The sequence below is a fragment of the Oryctolagus cuniculus genome, chromosome 6 (genome assembly GCF_964237555.1).
Source record: "Oryctolagus cuniculus chromosome 6, mOryCun1.1, whole genome shotgun sequence".
Lineage (NCBI taxonomy): Eukaryota > Metazoa > Chordata > Mammalia > Lagomorpha > Leporidae > Oryctolagus > Oryctolagus cuniculus.
Window position 1 is genome coordinate 126983768 of NC_091437.1, and position 24201 is coordinate 127007968.

Sequence of the window (24201 nt, forward strand, 5' to 3'; positions counted from 1 at the left end):
CACGGGTCAGTGCCTCATCTTGGCACATTTTATAATCGCCGAGTCGTTCGACAGGCGTCACTGCGCTAGGTCTGGTCTTTCTGTGTGGAGTCAAGGCTGGAGTTCTTTAAATGGGCAAAAAAAAGGGAGACAGATCTGGGCTCCCCCGCAGCTCAGAAACGTAGCATAGACTCACGAGCTGTGTTGACCTTTGGGACTGAGGTCCAGCCTGGCCTCAGGGATGGCCACGGGGCTGCCTGGTCTCCTCCCCTGCTTTGTTTCTTGTCCCGGTGATATGTGTGTGTGTGTGTTAGACGCTATTTTTTGCACGCTCTGATAACTTGCCTGGCATTAACTGTATTTGCTTTTCTCTGTCAGGGAGCAGAAAGAAAAATCCGAGACGAAGAGAGAAAGCAGAACAGGAAGAAAGGGAAAGGCCAGGCCTCCCAAACCCAGTGCAACAACTGTGAGTTTCACTGAGGCTGACTGACTCTGGGCAACTCTATTGTGCTGGCACTCCACATCTGCAAGGCGTGGCTCGCTCTCCCCTCGTGGGGAGACCGGGATGCTTGATCCTGTGGAAGCACATAGCATCCCAGGAGCACAGTGCTTCTGTGCAAGGAGGGAGACCAGCATCCTCTTGCAGTTACAGAATCTGGGGCACCCAGGGGCAGGAGGCTGGGAGGGGACCTCCTGAGTGGGCTGGGGGGGGGGGTGGGGGAGAGGGGATTCAAGGGTGATCGCATCTGTGCCCTCTGGGAGCTTCGCAGGGGAATCTCACGAACGTGAGCTCGCGCGAAGCCTGCAGTTGAGTTCTCGGTCATGCGCAGCCCTCTCACTTACTGGCTTTGTGATCGTGTGCAGCCTCTGATGGGAAGCTGGTGGCCATACCTTTGCAGAAGAAGAGTGACATCACTTACTTCAAAACCATGCCCGACCTGCACTCACAGCCCGTTCTCTTCATTCCCGACGTGCATTTTGCAAACCTGCAGAGGACCGGACAGGTATGACTTACCTGCCAGCATCCACCTGCCCCTCATCTGCAGGGCTGGGAGGGCCTGAAGACAGAAATGTTGGTCACAAAAGCAAAACCCACTTTCCATCCTTTAAAGGAACAGTCAGAAAATGGATTTTTATAGAAAGGAGCATATTGGGAGAGGAAAGTTACTAAAGGGAAGAAAAGAGTGAGCTGACGTCGGTGCAGCGTAGACCAAGTAACTAAAGAGAAAGCTGGAAGGCTGATGACTTAAGAAGCTTCCTTTTGTTAGCCTTGTCCTGTGGGGTTAGACTGATGCAGTAGAGCGCCACCTAATGGTAGTAAATATAGTTGCACCCATGAACTCGATAAAGTTGCACAAGGAAAAACAAATTTTCCCTAGCAGATTAATAATTTCCACTGAATAAGCAAATCATTTTCCACCAAAAGAGAATTAAATTTTAGACATACATCCATTTTAAAAGATTCCTGTCCTCTCCATACATCTACAAGTGAAATTAAAGATCTCAAATGAAACTCACGTATATGTTGGTAGCTCAGGCTGATGGGCTAAAATTTTAACATGGAAACTATGTAGGAACCTGAGAGTAGTCTGGAATATTAAATGCAAAAAAAGTGAATTAAAATAGGAAACCATTTTTTTCTATACTGTGTTTCCAAATAAAATAACTGAACTTGAAGCAAAAACAAAAAATCGCAACATTTTTATGGGATTATCAGATTTGCCTGATTTTAAAAATTTTGATGATAGTGTTTCTTTCTATGTGACCCATTAAAATTGTAGGAAAAGAAAAAAAAATTATCTTTTCTCCAGCAGTAGACAGAATTGCCTTTCATCAGGCCAGTTGGCTTTCAGGGAATTTTATAATACTTTCTTCTCTTTTAAACCCAAAGTCCTTTGAGGAAAGGCCTGTTCTGAAAAAACAGAAGCACACTTCACGTTCACATTTTCCTTCCCTTGCAAATGCACAGACCCTCATTGGACTGACTGTGGTCTAGAAGGAGAAATCTCTATCGACTCCACTTTCTCTGTCTCCCAGTGTTCCCTGCGTTCTTCCATTAAAAGGAAGAGACGAAGCAGTTAGCCTTGCAGAGTGGTGGTGGTGTCGCTGTTGGTGACACAAATGGTAACAGAACACCCTGCCTTTTTTGTCTTAGTGGAAATGTGTGCTAAGTTAGCATTCCCATCTTGCTGCTTATTCGTTTGATAGGGAGCAAGGATAGAGAGGGAAAGAATTCTGCGGCTGATCAAGAAAGGAACACCAGCACCCATTACTTGATTTTTAATTCCCAAGAACGTGGCAGTGGCTTGTGTGGCTCTGCCCGGTGATTTGGTGGAGTGAGGCGTTCGCGCCATCTGGGTGGAGGAAGGACTGGTTACGTTGTCGTAATTTACTGCTACCCGTCTGCCTTCAGCTGCGTGTCAACGTGGACAATGCCACCTGTTCTCTGGGCAGGATTTCTCTGAAATATACCAAGCTGGACCTGAATCGCAGGGGAAAATCGCCTGGCTGGGCTGCTCTCGGCTGTCCAGCCTCTGCTGCACTCCTGCATCACCCCTCCTACCCCGTCCTGAGCTGGGCTGAGAGGGAAAGCGCAGCCTTTATGGCTTGTTGGTTTTGCAGATGCAAAGCAGCCCAATGTGCACAGCGCTGGGCCACCGGGGAGTGAAGTCTGCTGTCTCTGCCCCGCTGGCAGAGCCTCGGGCTTCCCCTGTGCTCAGAGAGTCAGGGAGGGAGCCTGCCCAGGCTCCAGGCAAAGAAAAAAAAAGGACACGCTCAGCTGTGGCCTAGAACAATCTGTGAGTACCATGCTGCTTGCCCTGCTCAGTGCGGGGAGGGAGCTGAAAGGCAAAGCTTAAAGCAAGCAGGGGCCCCTAAATGCTGCTTTTCTTGGAAGAGCTAGATGCCTATGACACCCATCGCGAGAGGCAGTTCCCTGGCCTTGCCACTGGGGCTAAGCAGGGGTTGGCGCCTGTGGCATGCAGCCGGTGGGTCAGCAGACGGTAGCCGGACGGAAGCAGTGGTATGCAGCTCTGTGCCGGCAATGGGTGTGAGCCTTGCTCAGACCAGCCACGTCTGCACCACTGCAGGGCCCGCAGCTGGCGTGGTACCTCGAGCCATGCCAAAGGCACGGCAGCAGTGTTTCCTGTTCACTCAAGACTAACCATCAGGCCATATCCCTTTCTACCGGTTCGCTCACTGATTCACAGTGAAACTCAGGTGATGAAATGAATCCAACATGCAGGTGCAAGGGAGACCTGCAGTCTCACTCTCCTGTGCAAGCCCGGATGCCGCCGGCTGCTTGTGTCTGGAATTCCTTTAAAGGATGGGAGGCCGGGAGGTGGGGGGGGGGGGGGGCCTGGAGTGGCTGTGGGGTGCAGAGGCGACATCCTGTCCGCCACAGCGCCCTCTGCAGGCATCCGCCTTCCTCAACGCTGCCCCTCCCCCTCCACCTGCTCCAGAGGTATTCTGGGATCTGCGAGCAACTTTCCTCCTGCCTACAGGAGGTCCTGAGAAGGATCCAGATGCCCGAGCTCCAACCCCAGGAACTCACCTTTCTAATAACGTCTCTGGGTATTGTTTTTGGAGCACTCGAAAGTTTGAAACTTTAAGTAGTGCTAAGGGCCCAACAGACAAGAGGGAAGAAACAGTGGGTCACTATGTGAGAGGAGAAATGGCAGAGAAAGGACAGTGCTGAGGCCATGTAGGAGGGCAGAAACACTAGAGCCTGTTTCCTTGTAGGGGTCAGCAGCCACTGCAGAGAACTGTCTGTCAGAGTTAGGTGGAGAAATGCATGAGGCTACCTTTAAGGAAACCAGCAAAACACAAGCCAGCTGTGGCCAGTGCATGGCCCAGCCCCCCTCCCTCAGGTGGGACCCTCTCAATGCATCTAAATGGACGGGTCCCATTTCTACTAGGTCACAATGACAGGTGCTCTGGGTGTCACACTGTATCTTGGGAAAAGAAAAAAACTTTCTTGTTTTCTGTTCAAGAAGAAACAAAGTATATAATACAACAGCAGTTATTAAAAAAAAATTAAGGGGAAAATGTTCCTGTAGAAATCTGAGCCAGTGACTGGGAGGACTCATTTCCAGAGAGTCCCGGGGAACCGGCTCTGTTATATAACCAGAGCCAGAGCCAGGGCTGCCACGAGTCTGCAGGGAAGTTGTCAGTCTGGGCCTAGCTCGCTGTCTCCCGGGCTGGGGACAGGGTCCTGGAATCAGAGGCTGCTTTCGGATTTAGTATGCAAACGTCTAATACTCACGTTCTCTTCTCCACCACATGCAGACGGTTCTGAAGCTCACAATCGGCCCATACGTTTTAGAAAGAATATCTAAATGGCAGATCCCCTCTCAATGCCCCCCGCCCCCATAGTCCCAGAAGCTATTTTTAATAAAGAATGCTTCCTAATTTCTCTAATTCTGATTTAAAGAAGTCTCTGGCCAGGGACACCTTCCAGACTAAATGGCATTTCCCAGTCCAAGAACAGTCGACTCCCAAATGTCCGGGGCCGTGGGTCGTCAGGGTAACCCAGGCCGCCTTGGAGAGGAGCAGAGAGGCAGGGGGTCGCTGCCGTGCTGCCCTGGACCCTCTTGCCCGCCCCCTCCCCAGCAGCACAGCGCCCTGCAGCTCCCCTGTGAACCAAGTGGGATGTGTGGCTCACAGGCCCTGCTCTGGGGGCCCTCCTGCCATCGGGGCCCACCCAAGCAGTACATTCGAGGTCCTGCCAAAATGTCCACGTCAAAAGCAAGATGTAGTTTATGTTCACAGGTCATCTTATCAGACCAGAAAGAATCAGATTTCCAAATTTTATTTCATTAAAGTCTAGCAGTTAACTGGGGGGAGAATGGGAAGAGGTTAAATTTGCATTTCTTTAGAAACACACTCAAAGCAGCATCATGAAACAGAGTTATGTTTTGTTTTTTTAAAGAGACAATTTATGCCTTAGGAAAGTCCCTATGTCCTATAATGCAGTTCCATTTCATGTGTACGTGTGTGTCCCCTACAGTAAGCCTCTTGCTTTATCCACAGGTTTATTACAACACGGATGATGAACGAGAAGGGTAAGATACCGTTTCTTTCACTTCATCACCAAAAGTCACTTAATTGTGTCCCTGCGTGTGGCAGCCCTGGGCAGGAAGTGGGACCTTCCTGGCAGCTCAGGGCTCAGCTGAGACAGGCTTGATTCTGGGAGGCTGGGGGAAGATCTTCCTCTTTCTCCACCCTGTTCACCACCTCTGATCTGCCTTTGAATCAGCACTTACTTATGCTGATGGGGAATTCCAGGAATTCTCTTTTTTTGTCCGGCTGATGTCATTCTCTTTTGACTTTTACCCGGGATCTGTGATTCTGATTTTGGGCTAAGTCTCATCCTTCCTCCTCATTTAAACCTCCCTTTCTCTCTGTAGCTGTGCTTGGCAACACATGATTTTACTTCTCAAGAGCATAGTCTCCCTCCAAGGGATACTACTAAGTTGTTCACAGCATCTTGATAATTGGCTTTCACAGTAAGCCTGTGTCTGAACCAGATAATACTGGGGTGATTTCTTCATTTGACATGGATGCCTTCTGCTTGTTATCAACCTAGAGCTACATTCATTTTTAATGTCTATTTTATGTTCTGATTTGCCTTTCTGTAGGCTTTTATGTGATGGAAGTCTCTAGATGATTTTTTTTCAAACTATAATCAAACCAGCATTCTCCTATTCTTATATAATTAACATGTTTACTTGTAAAATATTTCATAGTTGATGAAGTAAGTGGGGCAGATATTGCTGAGCCCGGGTCAGAGGTTGACACACTAGCGCCTGCAGGCCCACCATCTGTTTCTGTGTAGTCTACAAATGAAGAGTGCTTTTTATATTTTTCATTGGTTGAAAAAAGTTCAAGATAAGAGTAACATTGCATGATGTATAAAAATTATATGAAACCCAAGTGTCCATAAACAAGGTGTGACTGGAGCCCAGCCATGTCAACTCTTGTATGCCCTGCTTTGCCTGTTCTGAGGCTACAGCAGCACAGGTAAATAGTTACAACACAGACCACATAGGCTACAAAGACGAAATACTTGCTGTCTGATCCTACACAGAAAGTTTGCCTCCTTCCGTCCTACAGGACAGAAAATCTCAAAGGAGTCAAATCATCCCCCCAGCGGGTTAGGGAGAGAAACTCATCTAGAACTTGATCTCTCAACTCTGAGGTCTGAACTTTCGAAGTACCCAATTAGATTGTTCGTTGTGTCTTGGCACATAGATAATATCTTTCCAGTGCTTGGAGTGAATGGTGCAAAGTGTTTGGCGTGAAACAAATCTTCCCAGGCAGACGAATCAATTAATTCACAGGCTTTTTTTTTATTTTTATTTTTTTTTTATTTTTTTTGACAGGCAGAGTGGACAGTGAGCGAGAGAGACAGAGAGAGAGAGAGAAAGGTCTTCCTTTGCCGTTGGTTCACCCTCCAATGGCCACCACGGCTGGCGCACTGCGGCTGGCGCACCGCGCTGATCCGAAGCCAGGAGCCAGGTGCTTCTCCTGGTCTCCCATGGGGTGCAGGGCCCAAGCACTTGGGCCATCCTCCACTGCACTCCCAGGCCATAGCAGAGAGCTGGCCTGAAAGAGGGGCAACCGGGACAGAATCCGGCTCCCCGACCAGGACTAGAACCCAGTGTGCTAGTGCCACAGGCGGAGGATTAGCCTAGTGAGCCGCGCCTAATTCACAGGCTTTTATTGGGATTCTGCTCCCGGGTGAGGTTCCCTGGTCTCAACAGAGCAAGGGGGGGGGGGGGGGGCGGGGCAGGGAAGTCAGAGGTTTGGAGGGCTCCTTTTTTTTTTTTTTTCTTTTTTTTTTCTTTTTTTTTTTTTTTTTATATTTTGATTCTTTTTTTTTTTTCTTTTATTTAATGAATATAAATTTCCAAAGTACGTCTCATGGGTTACAATGGCTTTCCCCCCCATACCGTCCCTCCCACCCACCACCCTCCCCTTTCCCACTCCCTCTCCCCTTCCATTCACATCAAGATTCATTTTCGATTATCTTAGTATACAGAAGATCAGCTTAGTATACCTTAAGTAAGGATTTCAACAGTTTGTTCCCACACAGAAACATAAAGTGAAAAATAATAGATGATTTTTTTTAAATGATGATGAAATCAGATCAGACCTATTGTCATGTTTAATCCCAGTGAGAGTCAAGTTGGGAATTGATAGTTTCTTTTTTTTTTTTTTTTTTTTTTAACAGAAGATCAGTTTAGTGTACATTAAGTAAAGATTTCAATCGTTTGCACCCCCATAGAAACACAAAGTGAAATATACTGTTTGAGTACTCGTTATAGCATTAAGCCTCAGTGTACAGCACATTAAGGACAGAGATCCTACATGAGGAGTAAGTGCACAGTGACTCCTGTTGTTGACTTTACAAATTGACACTCCTGTTTATGGCATCAGTAATCTCCCTATGCACCAGTCATGAGTTTCCAAGGCTATGGAAGCCCCTTGAGTTCTCCGACTTGGAGGGCTCCTTTTATAGATACAGGACATGGGGGTTAAAGGTTAAGGCGGGTCTGATCCTCATTGGTTGACCTTTAGGCACCTGCAGGGACCTCAACAAGGACTTTTCTTCCCTGGAAGTGCGGATAGGGACTCTGCATTCCTGGAAGTATAGGCCTTCCCTCCTTGTGGATCCTGAAGCTACCATCCTGACCTTTTGATGATAGGAAAGGGGACGATGATGAGTCTCTCTGGCTACTTCCTGCTGACTGGGGACGTCGTCTACAGGGGCCCACTGGGGGTATCTTGGGGCTCCGCAGGGACAGGCATGTATGGATGGAGAAGCATCTGGTTGACTGCCTGGTTGCTGATGGCCTTGGTTCATTCCATTATCACCTGCTGTAAACACTTAAACAGACACTGTAGTATACAAGTCAGGGTGAGAATAGCAACCAATGATCCTAAGAGTGGCACTAACCAGGTAATGAAAGGATTTCATAGAGGAGAGGAAATGAGGGGGTCTCTGGACCCTTGTGAGGATTGTTTGATGGACGTGGTTTAAATCTGATCCCAGCTGAGACCGGGAGAAAGGCCACTCAACTTTTGCAGGTAGAGGGTTTGTCTGTAGAGAAATTCTGAATAATCATACAAATTAAGTGGAGGAGAGCACCATCAGTACACACAGGCTGGGAGCAGAGCCATTGATGTTAGAGTAGAGGCTGTGATTACAAAGGAATGAGGCCCAAGTGGGCTAGACAGTGTCTAGAACAAAGGACAGAGTCATTATTGGAGAACCTAAGAAAGATACTATCTAAGCCACAACAATGTTTGCTGATTGAGAGGCAAATAGAACCTGACAGAAGGGGCTTGAAAATAATCTGGTGGGCATTAGGCCTTGTAAGTTAAGAGGCCCAGACCTATCTCTTCACACGGGGTACATCCTAAGGGAGGTGTGAACCTCCTGGGGAAGGCACCCTGTTGACTTCCATTACCTACCTGGCCTGGGAGGAGAGCTGGCCAGGTAAAGGCAGGTGGCATCTCTAACAGGAAATTTACAGTGCTGCCTGCAATGTTGCTGACCCTACTTGGCTGTCCCCTCAGCTGCAGTGGTCACTTTGGAAGCTGGGCTGAGTGAAGGGCTTTTCAGCTTAGCGCCAGTAAGATCTGTGGCTCTGACCTGGGCGTCCTTCGACTCCAGGGCAGGTCCATTTCCAGCGATCCAACTCTTGGCTGGCAGAGCTGCCAGGGCTCTTCATAAGCTGACTTCTGCTGAAGCCCAGGCTTCCCACATTGATAGCCACTGCAATGGACTGGCCTGCTGGGTCTCCTTGAGAGCAGATCACTGTACAGAACAGCCATTAATAGGCTGCCACCTATCTTTACATTTCTGATGCCTAGCTTTCTTTTCCTCCTGATTTTTGTTAGAGCAGACCAGAGGATGCAAGTCAAGGGGGTGCTTAAGTCCCATCTCTAGTCTTTGTGGCCTAAACTAGAAGTCTGTAGTCACAGGCATGTTCTGATAGTGGTTTTTCTGAGGTAGACAATGCCTGTGAGGAAAGCTATGTCCTCGCTTTAAAACTTTCTCTCCCTTTGGTCTGAAAGGGAGGTCTTCCCTGTTTACTGTGCTGATGGCAAAGTAGATCTAGCTGTGAAATTATAATTAAAGCTTTCATTTTGGCTATGCTATTATTACAGAAAATGTTAGCTATCCCTTTTATAAGATCTAAAAATCAAATTTTGCATCTTGGAGAGTCCATTGGAATAAAATTAGTTTCCTACCTCAACGAGAATAGAGAAATGAGAGAACAGGTTGGACTTAGAATAGAGAAATGGGGGTGCCAGTCCCAGATCGCTTACTGACAATAGCAATATCAAGTGAAAACTTAGCAAACAGTTTCAACCATTAGATAACAACTTAAGAAAACATTTACCAGAAGGTCCAATGCCTTTTATAAATTTTAGGAATACATGTATTCGGAAATATCTCTTAAATATCTCTATCTGAATTTAATTAAAATTAAAATTGCATTTATTTAAAACAAGTACTAATTACCCATTGCTGTTTTATTGAATACTGATTGCCCAGAAGCCTGTTAAAATAAATTGCAAAGTTCAGCAAGTTACAAAGTGATATTTTCAAAGGTAGTGATCTTCCTAGATTTAAAGAGAAATTTCTTAAAATTCAGTGTCTTTTTACAGTTATAGTTGCCTTTTTCCTGACAACACCTTAGGCCCATAATGTCATATTCAGTTAGCCACGTGGGGCTTAGGCACTTGACCTAAAACCCAGCAGACCACAGGGGTGGGGTGAAGAAGGGAAAAAAGAGGGAGAAGGAGAGTGTAAGAGAGAGACAAGAGAGGAGAGGAGCTAGTGAGGAGAAAAGAGAGAGCAGGGAGAAGAGAGAAGAGAAAGGAGACCAGAGGAGGAGGCTAGAGAGCCACGTGTCAGGAACAGGTCCTTTTAAAACTTTGCAGGAGGGCGGCCAGGGAAGCAGGAGTTTCCCATTAGGATGGGGGTGGGGAGCTTGACACCCGTGGTTGGGCCACGTGGCCACCTGGCTTCCAGCAGGACATGGCGGTGGCCGGAAGAATGCGCATATGGGGACGGGAGGTTCCTGGCTAGCTGTGGGGTCTCCAGGAACTCAGGAGGGTCCGAAAAGGTGGAGGGTGGAGAGTTTTGCAGTAACACAGAAGAGGCGTCCTTAGGAGGTGGGGGTCTGATCTTGGCCAGCAAGACCTGGGCCATGGAGCAGGCAGAGAGGAAAGTGGGGGAGAAGGGATGGGAGCAGAGGTTTCAGAAAGCCTGGACATATGGGACCTCTGACCATTTTCTCTCCCTGCGGCAGAAATTCTCAAGGTAATCAGGCCATGCCTGGGTGGAGTAGAAGATTAGGCGTTTACTCCGTAGGTCCTGGGCCAGTCCCAGTTTCTTCAAGTTCTTTAGGAGGCAGGCCAGGGGGCATTTTGAGTCCTACCCTCAGGATTGGCCAGATCCCATGGTGTCTCCGGCAGCCCAGATCTACTGAAATTCGGGCAAGGCGTCCCCTGTCCCGGACTTCAGTAGACGGATTAGAGGTCAGTCCTCTACGGGGCCAAGCCAGTGTTGGGACGTCTCCACAGCCACTAGGAGGCTAAACAGCGGAGAACAGAGCCCACGTGCGCACGATTTGGAGGTCTCTGTGCGGATGGAGAGCTAGCCGGAGATCACAGAGACTGGGCCAACCCAGAAGAGGGAAGGAGAGCAGGGGAGGAATTACTTACAGTTGGTCGGGCGTGGTCCGTAGTCAGCCTGGGGCACCAGACAGGTTCAAGGAGCGAGGGGGCCTCGAACCCAGAAACGGGAGGAACATACCCTCAGCTTCCGGGTTTCGGCACCATCTGCAAAGTGTCCGGCGCATAACAAATCTTCCCAGGCAGACGAATCAATTAATTCACAAGCTTTTATTGGGATTCCGATCCCTGGCGAGATTCCCTGGTCCCAACAGAGCAGGGGCCAGGGAAGTCATGCGTCAGAGGTTGGGAGGGCTCCTTTTATAGATACAGGGCGTGGGGATTAAAGGTTGGGGCGGGTCTGATCCTCATTGGTTGACCTTTAGGCACCTGCGGGGACCTCGACAAGGACTTTTCTTCCCCGGAAGTCCGGGTAGGGACTCTGCATTCCCGGAAGCATAGGCCTTCCCTCCTTGCAGATCCCGAAGCTACCAAATGGAACTGGTTTGCACTGCCAATTCTAACCTGTTCCTCACCTGTTTTGCAAGGGGTGATGTGTGGTGTCGTGGATGGAACCTGACCCTGAACTCAGGGAGCCCAGGTTGTATGTCTGTGCTGCTGCTTCCTGAGGCATTTCCGCCTGGTTTGTGGTTTTCAGGAAACCCCTCCTGTCTTGCTCCTCCGTCCCTGCTGCTTCCCTCTTAGGCCTCTCGCTGCGGCCTGCAGTTCTCTTCCAGTCTGGCAGCTCTGGGGCCTCTGCCTCCACCTGGGGAATGAGAGCTCTTCGGGAAGTTGGGGCCCATACATTTGGAGGACAGTGGTTTCCTTCTGAGATCCCCATGGGGTGTTGTTTGGGGCCCCTGGACCTCAGTCCTCTCCAAGAATTTCTCTTCTCCTCTTGCTTCCCCTCAAAGCCACACAGCCATCTCTCTAGGTGCCACCTCATGTGATCTCTTCCCAGGCTGAAACTAGGACAGAGAAGGCAAACGTCAGGCAGGTGCACCCTGCAGCTTGGTTCCATACCAGACCAGAGAGCTGAGTCATCTGAGAAGTGGAAGTGGCCTCACTCACCGTGCTCCCGTTGTCTCCGGCAGAGAGTCCCACTTCTTCTGCAGAAGGGACATCTTGTAGGTGCTGCCCGATCAGACCAGGAGCTCTACAAGGTGTTCCTGAGCTGAAGTGGCAGACCTGCATGCTTGTCCCCCATGGAACTAGACACTAGCACTAGAAGTTTTTGAGCTTTGGGAAGTTGGGAAATAGTAACCAATCAAAATTGAGTGCACTGCATTGAACCCAAGAAGTCATCATGCAGAGTTTATCAGTGGTTTCATAGGTTGCAAACATAAATTCTAGAATTCTACACTATTTGTCTTAAGGAAGCAATTTCCTAGAGAACCGAGTGTTTCTCTTTGATAAAGTTCTTAGAGATGCCAAGAAAATCATGGAATGCAGGGTGTGGTGGGCAATGTCTTGTCACATACACGTGATTATAGCGTGATTAAAGATATAGAAGAAGGGGCCGACATTGGGGCACAGATGGTTAAGCCACTGCCTGTGGTGACAGCATCCCATATCAGAGCACCAGTTCCAGTCCTGGCTGCTGCATTTCCAACGCAGCTCCCTGCTAATGTGCCTGAGAAAGCAGGATGTGCAAGTCCTTGGGCCCCTGCCACCCACAGTGGAGCTCCAGCCCCAGCCATTGCAGCCATTTGGAGAAGGAACCAACAAATGGAAGGTCTCTCCACCTCTCCCTCTCTATCAGTCTTTTGAAAATAAATCATAAATTAAAACATAAATTAGAGTTTTGGGCCCAACTTGGATAAATAGACTTCCATGGATATAACCATGTCAGATTCAATGACTTACTGCTAATTTGCTTTATTAGTTTAAATACACATACATTAAAGAATAGCATAATTTATAGTGATCTGTCGTATTCTGTGAAAGACTTTTATTCAGACACCTCACAATTCGCCTTTTACCTCACCCTTTGCTACCATTGGAGTTGAGGTGGAGCCATTTTTAAATCTGTATGTATGGATCATCCTGGGAAGTTTACTCCCAAACTATGAGTAGTGATTCTCAGAACATTAGAAAGATTACGTAAGTGCTTGTCACCATGTTGCTGCTTATTACTTAGATTATATTTTAATTAAAGTTTTTATTTTGTGATAATTATAAATTCAAATGTAGTTGAAAGAAGCCATTTTTCCTTTCAGTTGCTATTTTTAGCTTTTACTTTTAGATACTGCATTTAAAGAGCCATTCAATGATACTCGGACCTGCATCTGATATTCAAGAGAGAGAAGAAAAAATAATTTGAGGAAATGTAAACCAGAAAGGCCATTTGTCTACATCATAGGTTTTTACCTTTCTTTAAATCCGTGCACTGTTCTTTCATAATATGCATTCTCCATGAATGTTTTGAAGACACTTCATGTAGTAGTTGGCCATTTTTCAAATTGGAAGATTCTTTAAGATTTCATTTATTTGAAAGGCAGAGTTAGAGATCTTCCATTTGCTTGTTCACTCCCCAAATGGCTGCAACATCCAAGGTTGGGCTGGGCTGAATCTAGGAGCCAGGAGCTTCATCCAGGTCTCCCACTGGGTGCAGGGGCCCAGGCACTTGGGCTGTCCTCCACTGCTTTCCCAGGTGCATTAGCAGGGAGCTGGATTGGAAGTGGAGTAGCCAGAACTCAAACCGGTCCCATGTGGGATACCAGCATCGCAGGTGGTGACTTAACCTACTACACTACAATGCTGTTCCCCAAATTGGAAGACTTAATATTCCCTCCTACACACCTTTTTTTTTTAAACAAAAGTTTGTAAATGTACAGTAGGCCCTAAGACGACACTTCATTCTAGCTATGGGTGTCAAAAGATGCTATGGCAAGGAATCCAGATGTTTACTCAGGAATGGAGCCAAGGATCAGCACCACTTCAGGCACAAAGAACAGCTCAATTTTTTGCCAAATTTCTTAATTCCACCTGTGGCCAAGGGACCCTTACATGCAAACTCTGCCTGTAGCTCCTTGAATTTTTTCTGTTCTTCCTTTTTCTTTTTTTTTTTTTTCTTTTTTTTTTTTTTTTTTTGCTAGGAAGGGTTATCTCCCACCTCCGTCTCCTTGGCCTGCTTCTGAGGCCATTTCAGGGTTGACTTTGTTTTTTATTTTTTATTTTTTTAAGATTTATTTATTTATTCTAAAATCAGAATTACATACAGAGAGAGGAGAGGCAGAGAGAGGTCGTCCATCTGATGGTTCACTCCCCAGTTGGCAGCAATAGCTGGAGCTGCACTGATCTGAAGCCAGGGGCCAGGAGCTTCTTCCGGCTCTCCCATGTGGGTGCAGGGGCCCAAGGACTTGGGTCATCTTCTACTGCTTTCCCAGGCCATAGCAGAGAGCTGGATTGGAAGAGGAGCAGCCAGGACTAGAACCGGCGCCCAGGCTGGCGATTCAGGCCAGGACGTTAACACGCTGCACCACAGCACCGGCCCCCAGGGTTGGCTTCTTGCCATCTTGATGGCCACACCTGGTGCCTTCTGCCTTGTTCTCAGACCCTGCCGCCAGGAACCCAAGCTTAAGACCCTTAAAACTGAGGTCTACTTCCTGTCAAAAATTTGACTTTTTTTTTTTTTTTACCCCTTTCTGTTTCTCTTCATTCCTTTATTTCTCTTTGGGTTCCTTTTCCTGCCTTGAGGAACTCCTGTTTATTATTTATTTTGTGATGGAAATTCTGGAAAAGAATTGTCTGACTTTATTTTCTGTTTTTATTTTGCAGTCAGTTACTTGTTGGATATTTTTGCTATATAGAACATTCTAGACTGATAGCTATTTTTTTCTTTTGATTTCCATCATTTCTGTTGAGAAGCCAGCTGTCTTATTGTTGCTCTTTTGAATATAGTATTTCTTTCCATCTCTCTCAACTGTTTTTGAGGTCTTTTAGGGTTTTAGAATTTGTATTACGATGTTCCTATGTGTTAGTTTTCTTTGTATTTTTTCTTGATATTTTATAGTAGTTACTGAATCTGTTTATTGGTGTCTTTATTTGTTTTGGGTACATAGTTAACTGTTACCTCTTCAAATATTGTTTCTTCCCTGTTCTCTCTCTGCTCTCTCCCACTGCTTGGGACTCTAAGTGCACAGCACATTTCATTGTGACCCTGACCCTGTGCCTTGTGTGTTCTTTGCTGAACTTTCCATCCTGTCTGCTTCCCAAGCTTCAGCCTGGGTACCTTCTACTGACCCGGTGTTCAAATTCTTCTGCTCAACTGTTAAACTCATCTTCTGGATTCTTAATAGCTTCAGCTATTACACTTTTTAGTCCTAGGAGTTCTACTTAATTGCTTCATTTTTAGTTCCAGGATTTCTGCCTAGTAGTTTTATTTATTTATTCTTTAATGGATTTCAGCTCTGTCATTTATTTTCATGAACACAATAATCACAGCTATTTTTGTATTTGATAACTATGTTTTAGGTGTGTTATCTGTATTGCCTATTTTTTTTTTTAAGATTTATTTATTTATTTGAAAGAGTTACATATAGAGGAGAGCCAGAGAGAGAGAGAGAGAGAGAGGTCTTCCATCTGCTGGTTCACTCCCCAGATGGCCACAATGGCAGGAGCTGTGCCGATCGGAAGCCAGGAGCCAGGAGCTTCTTCCAGGTCTCCCACGTGGGTGCAGGGACCCAAGGGTTTGGGCCGTCTTCCATTGCTTTCCCAGGCCACAGCAGAGAGCTGGATTGGAAGTGGAGCAGCCGGGTCTCTCTAGCCGGGTCTCAAACCAGCACCCATATGGGATGCCTGCACATCAGGCCAGGGCGTAAACCCGCTGCACCACAGCGCTGGTCCCATGTATTGCCTATTTTCCCTTTGTCTTTTTTATTAGTTTATTTGATAAAAATTGATTCAGTGGCAGGTAAGCATGTAGGAAATTTTAGAGGCTCTGGATGACCTTCTTGTTTGTGTGTGCAGGGTTTCCCTTGGGTGCAGATCACTCACCGTGATTGATTCTGGGACAGAAGTGACCCCCAGCTGCACTGCAGCCTGTGTTAGCATCACACGACCTCTGGCCCCTCCTGAGCCGTAGCTCTGAGGGACTTACTATGGGTGTTCTTTCCAGGTGGGGCCTAAAACCTCATTTTTATCTCCTTGGCATCGTGGGACTGTGAAAACCTCCTCATGCATTGCGAGGGCTCTGTGCTGCTGCTTCCTGGTCGCTTTTCCTGTGCAGCTTAAGAACCTGGCAACTGTCTCAGCAGGAGCCCTGCAGTGTCTGGCTCCTTCTCTGTGCCTCCCTGCTCTCTGAAGTTTGCAGATAAGTCCTGGGCACCTTTGCAGTCCTGACGCACAGTATCTGTTTCTCTAACTCAATGGGATTGCCAGCATCTATGCAAGTTTCTCTACACCAGCGTGACTTAGGGTTTGATGAGTAGGAGCTGCTGCTGTGGTGTAGGGGGTTTAGGCTACCACCTGCGATGCCAGCATCCCACATGGGCACCGGTTCGCGTTCTGGCTGCTCCCCTCTGACCCAGCTCCCTGATAATGTGCCTTGGAAAGCATCAGAGGATGGCCTGAGTGCTTAGAGCCCTGCCACCCATATGAGAGACCCAGATGGAGTTTTGGAAGCCTGGCGCAGCTCTGGCGATTGCCACCATTTGAGGAGTGATCCAGCAGGTTGAAGACCTCTCTTTTTCTACCTCCCTCCATTTCTTCCTCTTCTGTAGCACTGTCTTTCAAATAAATAAATAAATCTTTCAAAAAATTTTAAAATTTATTTACTTGAGAGAGAGTGAGAGCAAGAGAGAGGTCTCCCATCCACTGATTCACTCCCCAAATGGCTGCAACAACCAGAACTGGGCCGATCCAAAGCCAGGAGCAAAAAGCTGCTTCCAGGTCCCCAACTCGGGTGCAGGGGCCCAAGCACTTGGGCCATCTTCCACTGCTTTCCCAGGCCATAGCAGAGAGCTGGATTGGAAGAGGAACAGCTGGGACACAAACCCTGGCACCACAGGCAGAGGCTTAGCCCACTGTACCACAATGCAGCCCCATAAATCTTTAAAAGACTTGATAAGTCACTTCTTAATGATAGTAACATCAGTGGGAGTTGCAAGCTTTTTGTAAACCCCATAGGTTTTTTTTTTTTTAATATTTATTTATTTGAAAGAGTTAGAAGGAGAGACAGAGGTCTTCCATCTGCTGGTTCACTTCCCAAATGACTGCAATGACTGGGGTTGGGTCAGGCCAAAGCCAGAAGCCAGGAACTCCTTCTGGGTCTCCTACGTGGATGCAGGGGCCCAGGGACTTGGGCCATCCTCCAATGCTTTCCCAGGCGCATTAGCAGGGAGCTGGAACAGAAGTGGAGCAGCCGGGATTCAAACTGGTGCCCTTACAGGATGCCAGTGCTTCAGGCAGTGACCTAATCTGTGCCACAGCGCCAGCCCCTGCAAGCTTTTGCGTTATCTTGGTGGGAGTTTGGATACCGAGCTTCACCAACATGAGTCCTTATATTGAACCCAAGTGGTAGGTTGGACTTTTTATTCTCTGTTGGTAACTCTGACCTGTCCTGGCAAACTATCTGCCTTATCTGCTCTTTTCTGTCTCCCTTGGGTCTCTGCAAATCGTAGTCCTCACGGTCATGTCCATCTAACACTTCCACGCTGCTAACAGTGTGTCAGGGAGACAAGGGAGTGCTTGGCATAGGCGAATGCACTTAATTGTCTCAAGAGCTTCCTTTTAAAGATAAAGAGGCCTGAGACCAGGGAGGCTGAGAAACTCGGCCAAGTTCCCATGGGATTTAAAGCGAGGTAGGCTGGCCCCCGAGTTCCTGTACCAATGCCGCTGACCAGCCATCCAGCATTGCCTCATGTGCCAAAGAATCCTGAGAGAGACAACACATTTCTGACAACCTGCGTCTATTCCCTTGAGGGTTTGCATTGTCTCGGCATCAATGCCTTCTTCCAATTTCTGCACCTCTCAGTCCTGCCCTTCTATAGGGCACCCAGCATGGACAGGGGCTTCTGGGAGAAAATGCAGAGAGCATCAGCGCTGACCGACCTGGGGCACACGGGGCTCAGCACCACGGGCTTCCAGGAAGGGAGTCGGAAGCCCTTTCCTGAGGAGGAGGAAAGGACAAAAGGACGGAGCATCCCAGCCGGGGTGTTTCAGGCACCTCCACAGTTGCCTGCAGCCAGACTGAGAGATGAGCAGATAGAAGGTGGGGACAGGCCATGGCCTGATGAGAGGGAGCATGACGCCCAAGCCTCCGCCGGCTGGAGGGGGCTGCCGTGACAGATATGGGGCTGATTCCTGCTTCCTCCTGAATCCCCACCCTCTGAGCAGAAAAGGCAGAGGTACAGGTGCAGGGGGGTGTGGCTCAACACAGAGTCGCCACCTGTGCATCCAGCAAGGTGGAGCTTTTCTGAGGCCCGTGCCCCTAAAGATGGTGTGGGCGTTCTGTGATCTCCGACAGTGAAGGCTTGGGCCTCCCAGGGGAAACAGCACTTGGAGTGTGGATCCTGTGACAGGGAGCTGGGATTGGCATAAGCAGAGGACAAGGACAGGGATGAGTGTGCCCTTGACCTTGGGTTTCACACCTGCCAGACCTAACAGTCTCTCTCCATCTTTTTCAGCAGCGGTGTCCTTGTTAAACGGATGTTCAGGCCCATGGAAGAAGAGTTTGGTCCAGCACCTTCCAAGCAGATAAAGGAAGAAGGGGTGAAACGAGGTATCTCTCCAGTTGGGGCACGGCCCTCCCAGCGTGGAGGGTGGGGGTGTTTCTCTGAGAAGAGCTGGGAGCCCAGCTGGTGTGCTCGCTGGGCTCAGTGATGATTCATTCCCACAGGGAGTTTACCGCCTTCTCCTTGGCTTTCAACTCTGTCCTTTGAATCACCTTGACTCAGCCTTGGCTTTTCCTGGGCACTGGTTCTTTGCTTGGCTTTGCAGGAACTGTGATGAATGTGTTGACTCCCTAGCAGGGAGCTACAAGGTCCAAATAGGACCTCATTGGAACCAGTAGCTGAGAACGATTCAAATCACAAGTCTCACACCAACGGATGAGCCTCTGTTTTCTGTGACATCACAGCATACCAAGTTTCTCTCTATCAAGGGTCCTGCTCCATGCCACCCAGCAGGTGGGGGATAAAGCCCAAGCATGGCGACATCTTGGCCAGCAAGACACAGGGCAAGAGGGACGTGTGAGAGTGGCCATTGCACTCCCTGATCCATGGCCGGCTGCAGCCACCACGGAGGGCGTCCACAGACTGCAGACTTGCACGCAACTAAGCTTGAATGACTCCGCTTACCATGTTAGACGGGGCCACCATCCACGCATCCACGCGGGCCTGCACCTTTTGTTATTGAGAAATGTGATTTTCTCCTATATGTTATAATGGGATTTGCATAATGGCCAAGGGCACTCAGACGGTCGCCTGCTCAGCCCTCCGCAGTTGTTAAGCTGGGAAAGGTTTTTCACCCTTCTCCTCTTGGGGCCCTCATCTGTGAAACTGCACAGCATTGCCATGAGGGCTAATGATTAGCACATGTGACACGTGCCACTCAAGTGCCGCTTCACACAAGGGGACTTTAGAAATTTTGTGGAAATGGGATTAAAAGATGAGTTTAGAAGCAGGCGTTTGGTGTCAACATTAAGATGCCACGTGGAGTCCCTGCATCCCATATCAAAGTACCAGATTCAAGTCCTAGCTTCACTCCCAAGTGCAGCTTCCAGCTCGTGCACATGCTGGGAGGCTGAGGCTCTGCCACCCGTGTGGGAGACCTGGATTAAGTTCTCAGCTCCCGGCTTCAGTCTGTCCCAGCACTGGCTGTAGCAGGCACCTGGGGTGTAAACCAACAGGTGGGAGGTCTTTATCTGTCTACCTTTATCTCTCTGCCATTCAAATGGCTAAAATAATAAAATAAAAAAAGTTAGGGGTTGGTGTTGCAGTGCAGTAGGTTAAGTTGTAGCTTTTGATGTCGGCTTCCCATGTTGGAGTGCTGGTTCAAATCCCCACTTCCAATCCAACTTCTTGTTAATATGCTTAGGAAGGCAAGCAGCAGACGATGGCCCGAATGCTTGGGCCCTTGCCACCCACGTGGGAGACCAGGATAGGGTTCTTGGCTCCTGGCTTTAGCCTGGCCCAGATCTGGCTGTTGAAGCCTTGTAGAGAGTGAACCACTGATGGAAGATATCTCTGTCTCTCTTCCTGTCCTACCAATCTTTCTGTTCCTCTGCCTTTCAAATAAACACAAAAATAAGCCTGTTTTTCAAAAAAAGTTTTAAAAGATAAATTTCTTTTGTTGCAAAGAATTTTGAAATTCATGAATATGAGAGGGTCTTCAAAAAAGTTCATAGAATGGGGCCGGCGCTGTGGCATACCAGGTAAAGCTGCTGCCTGCAGTGCCAGCATCCCCTATGGGTACCAGTTTGTGTGACAGCTGATCTACTTCCGATCCAGCTCCCCGCTAATGTGCCTGGGAAAGCATGCAGAGGATGGCCCAAGTGCTTGGGACCCTGCACCCACATAGGAAATTCCTGCCCCTGGCTTTGGTCAGCCCAGCCCTGGCCATTGCAGCCACTTGGGGAGTGAACCAGTGGATGGAAGCTCGTTCTCTCTCTCTGTCTCTCCCTTTCTATCCCCACCCCATCTCTGTAACTATGCCTTTCAAATTAATAAAAAAAATGTTTTTAAGGTTTTATTTTTTTGAGAGGTAGAGTTACAGACAGTGAGAGGGAGAGACAGAGAGAAAGGTCTTCCTTCTGTTGGTTTACTCTCCAAATGGCCGCAACGGCAGGGAACAAAAATTTTTTTTTAAAGTTCATAGACAATTCATAGTGTGCAAACACTGAACATGGATTTCCATTTTTTTGCATCAAAACAAGCATATCTCTTTTTAAAAAAAGATTTTATTTGAAAGACAGATTTATGGAGAGAGAGACAGGGAGAGGGAACGCAGGAGGGAAAGACAGAGACAGATCTCCCATCTGCTGGTCCACCCCCTAAATGGCTGCAACAGCTGGGGCTGGACCAGGCTGAAGCCAGGAGCCAGGAACTCCATCCAGATCTCCCACATGGGTGCAAGCACTTGGGCCATCTTCTGCTGCTTTCCCAGGCACATTAGCACGGAACTGGATCAGAAGTGGAGTGGCCCAGACTTGAACTGGTGCCCATATGGGATGGCCAGCACTGTAGGTGGGAGCTTAACCCTTTGTGCAATGACACTTGGCCCCATCAATTTATCTTTTAATCCCATCTTTGCTCCCCTTTTTGAGGTCCCCTTGTAGTAAGTACTCTGTTCACCAATATAACAAGGTTCTATCATGCCTGTTTTAGTTTATTGTCATCATCATGAATAAGAAATGAATGTTTCCGAATGGGGAGAGCGTGAGTACATAAATGTTACATTAGCATCAGCTCAGCCTTTAAAGATTTCCTGACTTCTCCATCAAATATTCAAGCACATTCTGAACACCACTTCTGGATGCATTTCCTACTTGATGTCTGCAAATTAGGGCAGCCTTATGTGGAAACCGGGAAGCACACAGACACAGCTCCCCTTCCCCTCCATGTTCCATGCTTGGTGACAAGGAAAAGACCGTGTTTTCCAAGTTCTTTTGAAATTGCAAAGCCGGCAATTTCAAATTGCCTTTAGCGCTTATATCAGGGTGTGAGTGAAAGGTGATGGCCTTTGAAACATCTAGATCACGGAGACACGTGGGGGCGCCGTGACCACCACTCAGGAAAAGGAGAGTGGAGTTGGTTACTGAGTCCCTTGCTGGAGCTTCCTGGGCAGCAACGGTCTTCTGACAGTGATCAGGGTCAGCGTCAGTGCCTAAGGTTATTTGTTGGACGTTCCTGAGAGAGTGAGCATAATGACCATCAAAACCATTATTAGCCCCTCTTCAGAGCGACTTCACTAACGTCATTTGGGGTTGCTCCATGCGGCCACCTGCCTTGGGCTGTCCATGGCCTGGGATGCGTCATGGTTGTTCTTGTTGCCATTGCTCTGTAGTGGACATGCTTTGATGAAAACCAACTCCCTGGGCAAGCCATCAGCCAGGAAGGTGGGGGGTGGGGCATACCGCAACTCTTGCGTGCCCCAAGTATGGTTGTGACTGTCCCCAAGCCCGGCAGCCCCATGGGACTGCCCCCACCTGGTGTTCTTCCACATGGCACAGTGCAGCCCTAACACTGCCTGGCCACCCCTGAAGCAAGAGTGACAGCCAGAGAATATCACAGGACCCGCCTTCCAGAGAAGACATTGCCAAGTCCACCGACAGCAGTGCTCATCTTCATACAATATGGTTGGGGGTTCCTGCAGTCAGCCTGCTGGAAATTATTCTTTTTTTTCTGTTGAAGACTGCAGGAACAAATTATAGAATTGCCATTTGGAACACTCACCCTTGGCTTTTTTCCTCCTTGACTTTAATCTCTCTTATCTGGGTATAATTGAGGTCCTCTGCTGTAATTACTTGTCCTTGTACAGCTAACATTGAGTCGTCTTTTAATAGCTGTTGGGTCACTGAATCATTTTAGGTGAGATGGAAGCTACAAAGTGTGCCTTTCAAAGGCCTAAATTTGAAAATCCCTGGAGCTATGTTCAATTGTAGATGTGGAAAAGAAAAGAAACTCTGCAATATTTGCTTTCCCCTCCTCCTCTTCCTCTCTCTCCCTTTTCTTCCCATCATGCACTAACTGAGCACTCACCAGCTGCAGGAAGGAAATGCAGGCCGGCCCTGAGTGCACCCTTGGAGACGTGGCCTTGGTAAAGCAGGTCACTCTAAGAAAGCTCCCAGGGATCAGGGAAAAAGGAGAAGGGGTGAGAGCTTGAATTAGAACCATCTTTTTTCTGGACTCCAGCTGCATCCTTCTAGTTGGTGGGGACTGGAGCTCAGCTGCTGCCTGCCTGTAGTTGGCACCCAGGCTCAGCAGAGTTTTGACCTGTGCATGGGGCTTTGGCCTTGACCTTGTCTGTCTTCTTTCTGAAGACTCAGAAGCCTCACTGGGAGGAGGGAGACAGATGCGGAGACTGTCAGCCCTCTGGAGCTGCAGCATTGCGTCTGGACCACAGCTCCTTGTGTTTTCTGGGAGCTAAGCCACAGCACAGCTGTTACAAGGATAGGTGCAGGCAGGGAAAGCCATGGCAGCCAGCAGCTGGCGTGACAGTGGCACCTGGGGATGTGTCTCAGCCTCTCTGAGCTCAGTTTGTGTGTCTCTAACGATCCCTGGGTCCCTACCATGTCTCATGCTTGGAACATTCTGAAATTCAGAGCGTTGGTTCATAGAAAAGTGAGCAGAAGAGCTGCATTCCACTGTGCTGGGGTCACTAGAACCATGACAGTTGCTTCCAGGTAGCACCCGCTGGCTGGCTGAGACCCGCATGGTTGCCGTGTGCTCGACATGGTGCTATGCGTACCAAGTGGCTCTTGTTTGTTTTCACCCCTCAGCATCCCCCCACAACCTGGGGGGAGGTAATACTGTTATCCCTGCTTCACAGGGAAAATCAAGGCTTGCAGAGGTCAAATGGCCAGGACCACCGCACAGGCTGGCCTGGGGTGTGGAATCCTGAGCCGGTTACTTTGTGTCCATCTCTACTTGCCTGCTGGGCTACCAGTTCTCTTCTTGCCCTGTGCACCTGTTCCTTCTCTTCCAGGACTTGCTCTCCCTCCACTGCTTACACTGACGCCCACCTACCCTTCCTACCCCAGATCTCCCCTTCAAGGTGACCTTGGCTGAGCTTCCCCACTCGCTGCCATCTGCCCAGCAAGGCCAGCCCCCTGTAAGCATGCTTTCCTACCTTCGTCATTCTCACATCTCCTCATCTGCTTATTTGAAGAATCGCTGCCTCCCTAAATGGCTCTCAAACTCCTTCCAGGCAGGGCTGTGACTTCCTAAGTCCTGTTACAACCCCAGCTCCTACCACGCAGCCCAGGGACCCAGGTAGGTCTTCAGCAATGTGTATCAAAGGAACAGATAAGTGGCAGAGAGTGGTGCAGAAGGAGGTGTCATAAAGAGGTCATGCATCCGCCTTGAGAAATCCAAACGTGAACACGTATTTGTGTCAAAGTCTCTTGGAGCCTGGTACGTGTTCCCTGGCTGCTGGTTTGTGTCACGGGATCACTCCTGAGCCGCCCCTGGTCACAGGGTGTCAGTGTCACCTGAGGCTCAGTGGCCTGTGACAAGGGTATGACAAGAAGCATCCCCTGGGGGCTTGTGCCTCAGGGCTCCAGTCCCATCACCGAACTTCTCCCCTTGTCTTTCAGTGCTTCTGTACGTGAGGAAGGAGACAGACGACGTGTTCGATGCTTTGATGCTGAAGTCCCCCACGGTCAAGGGACTGATGGAGGCGGTAAGCCATGGGCCCCTGCTAGCCTGTGGGAGCCCCGTGTGTGTGTGTGTGTGTGTGTGTGTGTGTGTGTGTGTGTGTGTGCATGCGCTCCTGAACTGGAATGTCATGATTAAAATGCAGCCAGAATGAGCTTTATATAGAAAAGGGAAGAGCTGGGCTACGTGGAGACTGATCGCAGCTTCTCAA

The 24201-nt window shown here is 48.5% G+C and overlaps 1 protein-coding gene across 4 annotated transcripts in view; it reads left to right on the top strand.

The window, feature by feature from the left end:
* Positions 1–24201, top strand: part of GRHL2 (grainyhead like transcription factor 2) — a 158577-nt gene that overhangs the window by 119317 nt on the left and 15059 nt on the right. For 3 of the 4 annotated variants that reach the window (XM_070075373.1, XM_008255802.4, XM_008255803.4), the window contains 5 exons: positions 358–445; positions 844–983; positions 5011–5042; positions 18300–18394; positions 23930–24015. In XM_070075373.1, the coding sequence (XP_069931474.1) occupies positions 358–445; positions 844–983; positions 5011–5042; positions 18300–18394; positions 23930–24015 (441 nt within the window). The remainder of the gene's footprint in view (positions 1–357; positions 446–843; positions 984–5010; positions 5043–18299; positions 18395–23929; positions 24016–24201) is intronic. The other variant, XM_017341465.3, reaches the window with a different exon arrangement.